General features: G+C 40.2%; 2 protein-coding genes across 2 annotated transcripts; both read left to right on the top strand.

Moving 5' to 3' along the window:
- Positions 1–6418: 6418 nt before the first annotated feature.
- Positions 6419–8141, top strand: crygmxl2 (crystallin, gamma MX, like 2). The gene is made up of 3 exons (XM_051417374.1): positions 6419–6475; positions 7088–7330; positions 7817–8141. Exons 1-3 carry the CDS (start codon positions 6443–6445, stop codon positions 8090–8092), a joined length of 552 nt encoding a protein of 183 aa, XP_051273334.1. The 5' UTR covers positions 6419–6442; the 3' UTR covers positions 8093–8141.
- A 420-nt stretch (positions 8142–8561) lies between these two features.
- Positions 8562–10371, top strand: crygmx (crystallin, gamma MX). The gene is made up of 3 exons (XM_051417377.1): positions 8562–8639; positions 9155–9397; positions 9740–10371. Exons 1-3 carry the CDS (start codon positions 8631–8633, stop codon positions 10013–10015), a joined length of 528 nt encoding a protein of 175 aa, XP_051273337.1. The 5' UTR covers positions 8562–8630; the 3' UTR covers positions 10016–10371.
- The last annotated feature ends 1593 nt before the right edge of the window (positions 10372–11964 follow it).

Raw genomic sequence — 11964 nt, 5'->3', positions numbered from 1 at the left:
CTATATACATGTGTGTCCAAGCTTACTCACAAATGTATACATGCAAGCAAACAAACGCACAGACAAGCTGCTCAGAGACATGGCTGTGCTATAAAGGACTCAAAACAGCCATCCTGCAGGCAATGCTTTGGCTTCTAGTGCCCTCTAGTGCTTGGAACTACCTGGCAAATAAACTTGGATATCTCTACTGAAACTGGTCAACTGTGAAGACAAACTGAGTAAACTGAAAATGGAAAATAATATTTAAACCAACCTTTGTCAAAAGCTTGTTTTATTTGAACATAAAGGTGGTTGTTTCCTTACAAATCCTAAAGTGACATATCGACAAGGCAAAGAGAGGAAAGGCAGGCTCTCATTTCAAAGAACAATAAATAAATATCATAAAAGATTTGAGGCCTTTTAAACAATTAAAAAAACTTTAATCATAAAATAGCCACGTCTGCTCTATAATTGCAAATTCTGCTTTGTGTATTTCTGCAATTCTATTCCACTGATTGATCTTAATTTGAATACATAACATAATTGTGTTACTTTCATGGTTTCGACTATATATATTTAAATATATTTTATCCTACATATTTTTCATATCATATCCAAAAATGCAAGAGTAAATTCACTGTATTGTTTTTTTTATTTTTTGGAATGTAAAAAGTTGCTATTTTGTTTATAACAAGATGTTCTTTTTCACAAAGCTGGCTGTACAAGGAAAATCATATTTTAAATAGTATTACAAGCCTGTCTTATCTGTCGAGTCCAATCAAATTGCTTTATAATAAGATCAATCAAACAAATTTACATAAATACATAGCTTTTTATTTTATAGTCAGCCCCTCAAAAAAAGACTACTGAGGACTAAGTCTAGATTATTGCAACATTTTCTAAATCATGTTTCTTTATTCTTAAGAAGTTAACAGCTGCAACACAAAAAAGGCAATTAAAATACTTCAATTTCTGTGTATTGTTTAGTTCATTAGGCTGATAATAATATCTCCTAATCTAATGAAACAAAATCTCTTGTGGATTTTAATAACTTAAATGTTTCTGGTTGCCACATTGTATATAACTGATATAAAAATACTTGGCAAATAAAACTGCTTAATAATTACAATAGCTTGTTTTAACTGTGTCTTATGGGAAAGTGATCTAAGACCTATTTTATTTTAAACTGTGTGAGTGTGTCTGGACAAAAAAATAAAGGCATCATGTTTTTAATGCTCCCTGTTTTGTATTATTTACGTGGTGCACAGGAAAGGCCTTTGAAACTGGAAATCCAAGTAACATTATTAAAGTGCGATTCACTACAAACACATTTTCTTTTGCATAAAAAGTGACTTGTTCTTTCACGTAACCGGGTAACATCACACTTTTATGTTCCTGTATGTTTATCCCCTCAAATGATTAACTCCTTCAGTCAATCATGTTTATTGTACATAATTTTGCATAGCTATTATTTCATGTCACATCACTGAACATTTCCCCTTGTGAGACTGTAAATTGTTAGATAAAACAATATGTTAGCTTGTTGTATATAAATTCTTAAACTTTTTGTTCACAACAGTTATTTTATTATAGAAATACATTATAAAATATAACATAAAATCAAATAGTAATCCATTCTGAAGTAAAAAAAAAAAAAATTGAATACATCTTGACATATATAGCAAACTCAATATAATCTAACATATTTAGGGCAGCTAAGGTCACTGCCTTTGAGCAACTGGATATTCCACGTGAGGACATTAATGCAGGCTTATCTACTGCTTAATTTAGTATAATAAGGAAGAATTTTTGTAAATAATATGCGTGTATTTTTTGCGCATGCATGATAGAGCCAGCAGAGGTGGGATTTGAGAGGCACCTCAAAGCTATGATTATCCTGAGTGTCTCAGCCCAATAATGTTACCTGCTGGGACAGCAGCACTGCTCCTCTAAATAAATTGCAAGTGGCCTTGGGCAATAAGAGGAACCCTCCTTTGATCTGCCTGACTGCCAATGAGGAAAATGTGCAGGCAGTCAATCAAGTTCTTAAGGCTTTGCAACAATGGAGCCGACCCCAGTTTATTATTTATTTTTTAAATTGATGTATTTCATTATCACAAGGTGTCTACTTGCTGGGGTAGCTGGGGTGGGGAGGGAGGGGGGCAACATGATCAATAATTGATATGCGGTGTGAAAAAGCTGATTTGCTGCCTCTCCTCTGGTGCACTTGTCACTAGCTGTTGTCAGAACACATTTGCTTTGATGACAAATTTGAAGAAGTGAACAACAGCATCACATCTGATTACAAATTTAGTGAGTGGTGAAAGGCAGGGGCCCCTTCTCACTGAGGCTCTGTTTGTTCAGGGTGCTCTGGAGGAATGACTACCAGGCTCTGAGGTGAGTTACAGTCTTGTAAGCAGAGAGATGAGAAGGGGTTGAACTTTTTTGTCATGTGTCAGTAAACAGCGTGACTTGTTTGAAAGGCACCTGGATTACAGGGTGAAAAGTTGCTCTTTAAACCTTTAAAGCTTTGGGGCATGGGAGACACGCCACGTCAAAACAGAGTGTGGAGATGAGGAGTGAGAGCAACTAAAAGCCATAACTCCCCCCGGTGTGTCTGCTGAGAGACGAAGGAGTTGTCCTGCTTTTTCACAGTGTTTGGGTCATGCTGTATGGTGGAGCATCTCAAATCGATTTAGTCAAATAAAGGAAGATGCTTGAATGATTCGAACACACCAGGTTTCCTGAAAGACAGTTTGTACTGACGTGAAGAAAATCCATCATAAACTAGAAATTGGTTGGTTCGCAATACTTCTAAGCTCAACTTAACACAAGACAAAAAGGAAGAAGTATTATTTAAATTTGTGATATTGTGAAGAAACACAATTTGGCACCGGTGTGGCAGTGCTAAAAGCTAATTTATAGTTGTTAGTAGGCTCTGTTGTTGTAAACATTTATACTTGATTTAAACTTTATACGATGGTGCAAAAAACCCAACACCAAAAACGCCAGTTGGCGGTGGGGTTTCTATGCCACTGTGTTTTTTTGTGTCCCTAAAACAATGGTGACTGAAACTGAGCAGACCATGTTGGAGCTGTAGCTAATAAATGTTCAACAACAGTAACCTTGAACTGAAATTAGATCCATATCGATCTTTGCGGAAAACTCTTCCCATGAATTTACTGCCATCTGTGATGTGGTCAAGATTTCGTACAAAGTACATATTTACGGACTTCCTCGGTTAACCTCTCCTCGATTTGGTCCAGGTTTGGTCAACTCATGTTCAAGAAGCCAATGCGTTGGGTCCATCACAGTTGCTGCGTTCTGCCACAAAACTGTAAATAGAGCAAGGTTATAAAACAGGTATAATCTTAGATGTACAGTAGTTGCGTAGATGTTTGCCTTTAAGTACGATTTTTGCACCTAAACGATCACCTGCAGGTCATCAGAATCAAACTAAGAGAAAATCTGTATGGTGATTTCATTGCTAAGAGTAGTTCTTAATTAGTCTAAATGTTGTTTTTAATTACATGTACGGAGTGGAGATTTACTGCAAACTTTAAAACTAAATCCTGATGGGGAAATAGTTCAACACAAAATCTCAAAGACAGCAAAACAAACAACATATCAACAACTCAACATAATTGACAGCTGCATCCATTTGCTCGGTCCAAGCCCCCTCCTCCTGCTTTTCCACTCTGTTCTTCCAACACCATTTCCTCTTTTAATTATCCCCCAGCAAAAAGATGGAGCACATCAGACGCATCGCGGTAAATCCTGGCCCTGGCACAGGCTCATAGTGGCTCCTGCGTCTGGCAATCCCGATAGAGCCTGTGCGCTGGCAGTGACAAGAGAGGGAGGATGCCTGGAGATTTTCTGACAGAAAGAATGGAGAGGATGATCTCTCAGCAAAAGAGAGGTCCTCATTCTACTCCCGGCGTGGGAGGCTTTTTGGCTAGCTCTTTCCGATCATACCACATTTTCAGCACCAGATTAGCCAGTTCTCGGGAGCAAAACTCACATAGACCCCTTGTTTACACCTCAGTACGACAGTGTTTTTGTAATGACTGTTCAGTAAAAGAGCACATTGGAGACACTGCAAGCACGGCTGCTCTCCTATCTCTCCCTACAACATTTTAGGGGTGAGACTTACTGTATATAGCAGGGTCAGAGACACCATGGTTTTGGATTAAGGGAATATGATTTGTTTTGAATTGAAAGAAGTCTCCTCTGACCTGAAATATGTTTTACTGCGTGAATTGCACATTCACATTATAATTAGGTATCAGCTACACGAATGGGTTTTTCTTTTGGAAGCTGGATAGATGAAAAAGGTTGCAAGTTAACTAGTGCTGGGGTTGCTATCCGTCAAAGTTTCTCCTATCTCTGTGGGGTGCACATCAATCACAGAGGTCCCAAACTGACAGTCATTCTGCGGGCTAATAGTGTCGTCATCTCCCACGCGATTACACAGATTGCACAATGAGATCCTCGGACACAATGGAGCTGCAAATCTAGCCCCCCACTCTGTTCCCCTCTCCTTTCCTTTTCTTCCATCATACTGAGATGAAGAGTAGAATGCTCCACAGCGGGTAGCTTTCTTCTTCTCCAGGGGGGAATTGAGAAAGCAGGCAAGGGCCTCTGTGATGTTACTTTCCCTTCAGGGTGGGGAGGAGATGGCTTGTAGCACAGCTAAAGATGATCATTTGAGAGCCTGTGGAACAAGGTTCCCCTCTGGAAGCCACAGAGATATGGAGAGAGCCAAGGTCCCGACTAATGAGTCAGGGTTAGCTGATGTTCCTCAGTGATGAAAAAGAGAACAATGACAATGATGGTAGTGGGTTTCTTTTTAAAACTTGGTTTAGACATTACATTGCACCTCAGAGTTACACGTTTCTCTCAACACAAAGGTCAGATGTTAGACTGAGTAGCAGCCTTGGAGCTGGTAAAGTCCCGCTCAAAGAGACCTCAGAAAACACTCGCTACTGTTTCACGCAGAGCTTAAACAAGTGCTTTCCAGCCAGAATATGATTTCCATGTCATTCTGCTGCCCTCTTGAATCAAGACTGAGTACAAAGACTTTATATTTAATAGGCACGATGAAAGAAATCATTAATCTATGAATTAATATACGATGAAAATCTAAACATTTGTTTCTTATATGTTCTGATAAAACCATTCCTCCTGGAGTAAATATTTGCTCAAGAAGCTCACAAAACAAAACAACATCCCATCTGATAATCTGCCACAATTACGTTGCACACTGTGATGAAAGGATATCAATGATCTACTTATGTCATAGGAAAAGAGTGCAGCCTCAAACATGAAAGCTATTGAAGCCTATGAGAGTTTCAAGTCAATGAATGATCAAAGGAGCAAAAGCTTATCAACGCTGTTCCTTAACACTGAAATAGTGTCATATGGCTCTGGATATACTACCACAGTAGCAGTGTTTTTGCCCAGGAACATAATGGCTATTGTGTTTTCTGAAAACATTTGCCTTTTTACACAGTTGAAGCTGCAAAAAAGCACACAAAGTGGAGAGGGGGCACAAGCCCTTTATCCTGATGAAAGGCTAAAGGATGAGACTGACCTTTCTGGCATCAGCTGGGCTTTGGGAACACAATACATGGCGGCAACTCTTTCTGGCCTTTTCCCCTTCAGCTCTGGGCTATGCTTACAAGCCAAAGACTCCAGTCCAATCATTTTATACAAAGATTCAAACGTACAGATGCCCCAAAACCCCTCCTTTTATATCACACAAACACACACACAAACGCACTAAGCACTTCTGTCTGTACATCTGCAAACAGACCAGTCCCGTCTGGTATCATAGTACAACTGCAGGCTATGGAAGCAAAAAAAGACAACAGATCACTGTATATTACATCAACACAAAAGCTTGACTCAGTCCACGGTATCAACACTACTTTCCTTTAACAGGAATTGAATAACAATTACATTATGACCTGTATCACTTACCGAATACACACACCCAAACTCACCCAAACTGGGGTTGAATGAAAAGTAACTATGTCACAATTTTCCACGCAAGCCAGACCTGAAACAAAAATCATGACATGGTTAAGTACTTTTTTAGAGAGTGCCCCCCAAAAATGACCTAACCCACTGTAAACTTTAACGGCTTTGTTGTTGGGGGGCCACATACCTAAAGGGCCTTTGTGTGACATTTCAAAAGGCTGCATCACAAGGTCATGGCAGAACAAGGGGTTTACAAACACAGAATAGCACTTGTGTGGGGTTTGTTTGTTTTTTTTTTTTGGGGGGGGCATTCAATTCTATAGGTAAACTATAGCAGACAGGAGATAAGTTACCCGTGGGCTGTCAGACAAAGGGAACAGTAGTTGGCATCTGAAAAGGTAAAGAGTAGTAGTCCCTGACGTGTCAGAGGCCTCATCGTCAGTGGGAGAGTATAAAAGGACCTGTAAGTGTGTCTAGGGCTATGGTGCTCAAAACATCCACAGCCATGGGAAAGGTATGAGCCTAGCGCAAAATGGTTAACAGGTTTGACGGCGGTGAAGAGGGGAAATGGCATGATTTTGTAACGTGTTTGTAACAGGGAGAGAAAATGCAGCAGAGGGGAAGAGAGGCAGCAAGAGTAATCATTCAAGTAAAAATATTGACTACAAAAAATAGAGTGGACTATTTGAGGATTTATCTTTGAGGGGAAAAACACACATATATGTGTTTAAAAGGGAACCATCTGTGGAGATCAACAATTATGTGGTATCCAAAGATAGACAGATTCATTGTATTTGTATGACAGCAACAATTTATGGCTCCTTAAATTTGAGAAGCTGACAGTGTGTTCAGATTGGACAAGCATACAATGAGTTGTATTTTAAATAAAAGTCAGCTGAAACAATAGTTTCAATTGCCTTGATTTTCACCTGTCAAGCACTGAAAATAATATACAAGTGTAAAGCAGACTGGAGAGGCTTGTACTTTTGATGGACTCATGAAAAAGTAATTGAGTTTGTTCAAGGGAGAACAGTGTCACCTACAGTGCATTCATGAGTATTGCAACTAGTAAATGTATATACCCATCATTAACTTGAGTGATACATGCTTTTCTCTCCTTTTCCAGATTATCTTTTACGAGGGCCGCAACTTCCAGGGCCGTCACTGGGAGTGCAGCAGTGACTGCATGGACACCTTCAGGCACTTCAACTGTTGCAACTCCATCCGTGTCAGCGGTGGTCACTGGGTGGCCTATGAGAAGCCTCACTACATGGGTTACCAGTACATCCTTGGCCCTGGCGAGTACCCCGACTACCACAACTGGATGGGCTTCAACAACTGCATCCGCTCCTGCCAGATGTTCTCCCCTGTAAGTCAATCAAACAGACAGATAGGACTGGTAGTCCCCCCCACCCCCCACTACTCACCTTGTACATCAAATGCCGCTTTAGAAATGGATGTCAATCACTGGCCTTTTGATGTCATTTACAGATAGTCAGACAGGTCATAGCACAAAAGTCTCTGTTGCAGGGCCCACAAGGAGACCCAGTCAGCCTTTAAAAGGAATATGATACACCCCCCATAAGACTTGGTGCCTTCATTCTAATTCTGCTAGTCACATTGAGTGTTTCTGGCAGTTCAGGGAAGAAAAAAACCTCTAATTCTGTCATGCTGTGAAAGAGTTGTTGCTCATTCTCATCTGTAGTTACTTAAAGAAAGCAAGTAGTAGCAGTACTCACTTGAATTCAAAGTAAAAAAAATCAGCTGGGGGCAGAAAGCACTACCAAAGTGCTCTCTAGGGTTCACACCTACCAAAATAGCATAATAATCATGTTCTGATTTATTTCACACACAGTATAGAGGATCCTACAGGATGAGGATCTACAACAGGCCTGACATGATGGGACACACCATGGAGTTCATGGATGACTGCCCCAATCTGTATGATCGCTTCCACTACCGTGACATTTACTCCTGCAATATCATGGAGGGTTTCTGGATCTTCTACGAGCACCCCAACTACAGGGGACGCCAGTATTTCCTGCGCCCTGGAGAGTACAGGGCTTGTGGTGACTGGGGCTGCCACAACCCCATGGTGGGCTCATTCAGAAGGATGAGGACTGTCATGTAAACTATGTGCTACTCAAATGAACATTAAACACTTGATTTTCAAATAACAATGTCCTTTTGTGAGCTTATTTGAACAAATTCATGCAACATGCAAACATACATCTGAAGTGCAATAACACTACAACCAGTAAATTTGCTTCCTACTTATTCTTCATTTTGAGAAAAGCCTGCTGCTCCTGCTTAATGGTCTATGTTGCTATCAATACCTTTTAAAAGTTAACCTTTTCTCTTTGCTTGCTCTTTGGTCTGCATGTAGGTTTCTGGCATTCATTCCAATAAAGGCAGATGCTGCAACTCTTATTGTAACCCTTTGAGAAAGTGCAGTTGTACAGTATTTTCCATAGACAGACAGAGCTTTGATAGAAACAAAGAGGCTGCTGCAGCCCACCAGTCCTATAGTGCTCTGCAGTCTATAGAGCGTACTGTGCTGACATGACAAAGCTTTGTTTCACATTTGCAAAGCCCTGATCCCAGCAGGGTCTATAAAGAGGTCTGGTACAGACCAGCATCTGGTCTGGTCTGAACTTTACACAGTTACAATGGGCAAGGTAAGTGTGCAGTTTAAAATCTATATACATAACATTTTTAAGATCTTCATTGAGTTATGTAGGTAATGGTCAGTCAAAGCTGCAAAATAAGACTTTAATGACGTTAAATGATGACTTTGTCTTCTGTTGAGGATAATAAGAAAATGCAGTTATTTTTTTGAGCTTGGAGACTTAATTCCTGTAAAAACAGGCCAATAGTTTTTTCTCTGCATTGAAATATACAACATGCTATACTGTATTTTATTCCATTTTGCATCAGGTACACCATTTGGGGCATTTTTTTTCATGCTCTTTCTGGCTTAACTATTTTTAAATTCCTCACTTACAATTATTCTATGCAAGAGGTTTGCTGAATAAAGCTAACTTGCAAACCTGGCTTAGAATACCAAATGGTATGAATATGAAAACCACGGAGACTAAAAGTCCAAGTTATTTTGGTCATGAAGAATATCATATATATGTGTGTTTGTCTTTGGCATAGCCCTGTGGTTATAATGTTCATCCATCATATGCAGATTATCTTCTACGAGGACAGGAACTTCCAGGGTCGTCACTATGAGTGCAGTACTGACTGTCCCGAGATGCAAAGCCACTTCAGCCGCTGTAACTCTATAAAAGTGGACAGCGGTTGTTGGGTGGCCTACGAGAAGCCCAACTATGGTGGCTATCAGTACATGCTGCCCAAGGGCGAGTATCCCGACTACCAGCGCTGGGCAGGCTTCAATGACTGTATCCGCTCCTGCCGTATGGTGCCACCTGTGAGTTTTAATTGATGCCCTACACTGTTTGAAGCAATGTTCTCACTACAGGTTTCCTGTAGAAGTGCCAGTTTAGGATCATTTAGTTCTCAAGCCTAATCCTACTGATTTCACCACTCAGTGCCAGTATGTGGCTATTTTAATATATCCCTTTTTGGCTTGACCTATAACTGCAGTAAATAATAGATTGGGTCATTAGATTAGGTCAAGTTTTGTGCAGTACATTTTTACCCATCAGTTTATATCAGATTGTTATGCTACTTATCTGTGGTAATGTAAAGTTTAACAAATGCTTATGGTAAATGGCAGCATCATCTTAGTCTCTCGTCATTTCTTCCCTAGTATACTGGGAACTACAGGATGAAGATCTTTGAGCGCTCTGACTTTGGGGGCCAGAATATGGAGCTAATGGACGACTGCCCAGATCTGAATGAGCGTTTCCACACCCGTGACATCTCCTCTGCCAATGTCATGGAGGGCTACTGGATGCTGCATGAACACCCCAACTACAGGGGACGCCAGTACTTCTTGCGTCCCGGAGAGTACAGGAGGCACAGCGAGTGGGGAAGCACCAGCCCCACCTTTGGTTCTCTGAGACGTGTCACTGAGCTCAACTGATTCTTTGATTTTTTTACCCTTATTGAGCCCCACTATTAAGCTTTCCACCCTCTTGTTCCCCAAATGTTAACACTGTTTCAGTATGGTCTCAACACAGTGGTGTCCAAACCTGAAATCATACATTTTAATAATGGTGGTTTTGGTGGGTCTGATGTTGGGTTCTGGTTTTGTTGGGTTGCTTTGCATTGTTGGGTAAAGTTCCTCCCCAACTCAGTGCTCAAGCAAGCAAGCTCACCATAAATAGTGATCTTTTTTTGCTTTGGTCGTCCCATTGCAAAATGGTTTGCCTTGCCTGTCCCTAACCTCCTGTCCTACTGGAACCACAATAAACGAAAACTTGATGAAAGTCAACTAAAGGAAGCCTTTGTTAATTTTCTATTGACTACTACAGCTGTCACTATAAAAAGATCAGGGGGATATGGCTTTTCATAAATCTGAGGAATATTTTTCTCTTTAGTATGGTGATTGAACTTTAGTTTCATCAGGCCACAGAGTTAGATGTAGAAGTGTAACCACTGAGGTCCTAGTAAGACCAAGAGTTTCTACAGTTTGCCATGATATTGTCATTCTACATACACAAAGAAAAATTATCAAGGAAACAGAAGCTTATTCTTTGAAGTTCGATATTAAAGACCAAAAAAGGGTATCTGAGGATGAGCATGTAGGAGTCTTTATGAGATCACATGGTACAGAGTAAGCGCGTTGGGTCCATGAAAGATGCCCATATTAGATCCACATCACAGGGCCAGTGCCAACTCAAAGAGTTGGAGTCAAAGTGGCCTGGTATTAGCCCCGAGCATCAAGCTCTCTCAGAACAAAAAACAAAACCCAGTCCACATCCCCGCTCATGCATTTTTCATCAGCCCAAGACACTGAACCCTTTCAGAAATAAATATCAATTATTGAAATTGTTAATTAGATGCTGCGTAATTGGCAAAGATACACATGAATAAATAACTTTGACCATTAATTATTGATTCAAAAAAATTTGAAGCCCAGTGGGGAGTGCATTTGAGAGTCTGTTAAGATCAAGCACAACAAGAAATATGAGTTTTGGCCTTGAGTAATGTCCAATTAAAGGACTGTCAGCTTTGCTGTACAAGTCCAGTGATTTGCCCTCATCATCCTTTTTATATCTGTGGACAACAATACACAGCAGACAACACAACATCAACAGGGTGTACGTAGGATCTGATCAGCTGGGGTCTGGGGGCAATGTCAGATAGGAGATGAGAGGAAATTCACAGGCTGCCAGGCCTCAGCCATAACTGGAAGTTAATTTAAGGTCATGAAGGGGCAGCAGCTTCAAATATTAACCAAATCCAGGAGGTAAGCACTTTAGACTTGCAGAGAACTACAGAAAACAAGTCTATGGTCATTTGTGGTTTAAAGTTTATGGTTAAAACCTTGCAAACTTCACATAAAAAGAACAGTAAAAGCAAAGAACCTGAAAACTCTGCAACTCAGCCTTGCTTAAATATTCAGTACAGTCACGTTGCAAAATCTACTGAGTTTTTCTTATGAGATCATTGAAATCTACCCTTAGTTCAGTTTTTAGGAGCCATAAAGTTGAGGAGAGAACTGGGGTCATCAAAACACTACGGCAATATAAAATATATTTCTTATGGACATGGTCAGCCTTCCTCAACTAAGATCATCAGTTTGTAACATTTTAGTGGAGCATGAGCATGAGACACTTTGCAAATGATTTCTCTGGGCATTCTGAGAATCGTATATACAGAGTTGTCGCAGTTCATTACCAGAATATGATTATTTCAATTCAGATTCTGAGTCCTGAGGAATTTCAGTCAGTAACCTGCCTATGGAAGCTTTACATTTCACAACAAAGCACTTATCGGTGTTCCGTTATTACTTAAAGGACCAATGGATTTACTGGCATATGGCAGTGAAGTTGTAGATTGCAACCATTTGAATACAAGAATCCAAGG

The sequence above is a fragment of the Dicentrarchus labrax genome, unplaced genomic scaffold (genome assembly GCF_905237075.1).
Source record: "Dicentrarchus labrax unplaced genomic scaffold, dlabrax2021, whole genome shotgun sequence".
NCBI lineage: Eukaryota > Metazoa > Chordata > Actinopteri > Moronidae > Dicentrarchus > Dicentrarchus labrax.
This window is presented reverse-complemented; position numbering and strand designations above follow the sequence as displayed.

What these genes read in the sequence shown, in the direction of transcription:
- crygmx (XM_051417377.1), top strand. An exon ending in CCTGCCGTATGGTGCCACCT is followed by an intron (nt 9,398 to 9,739) that starts GTGAGTTTTAAT and finishes TTTCTTCCCTAG; the next exon opens with TATACTGGGAACTACAGGAT.
- crygmxl2 (XM_051417374.1), top strand. Translation starts at nt 6,443, where the DNA reads ATGGTGCTCAAAACATCCACAGCCATGGGAAAG. An exon ending in CATCCACAGCCATGGGAAAG is followed by an intron (nt 6,476 to 7,087) that starts GTATGAGCCTAG and finishes CTCCTTTTCCAG; the next exon opens with ATTATCTTTTACGAGGGCCG. An exon ending in CCTGCCAGATGTTCTCCCCT is followed by an intron (nt 7,331 to 7,816) that starts GTAAGTCAATCA and finishes TTTCACACACAG; the next exon opens with TATAGAGGATCCTACAGGAT.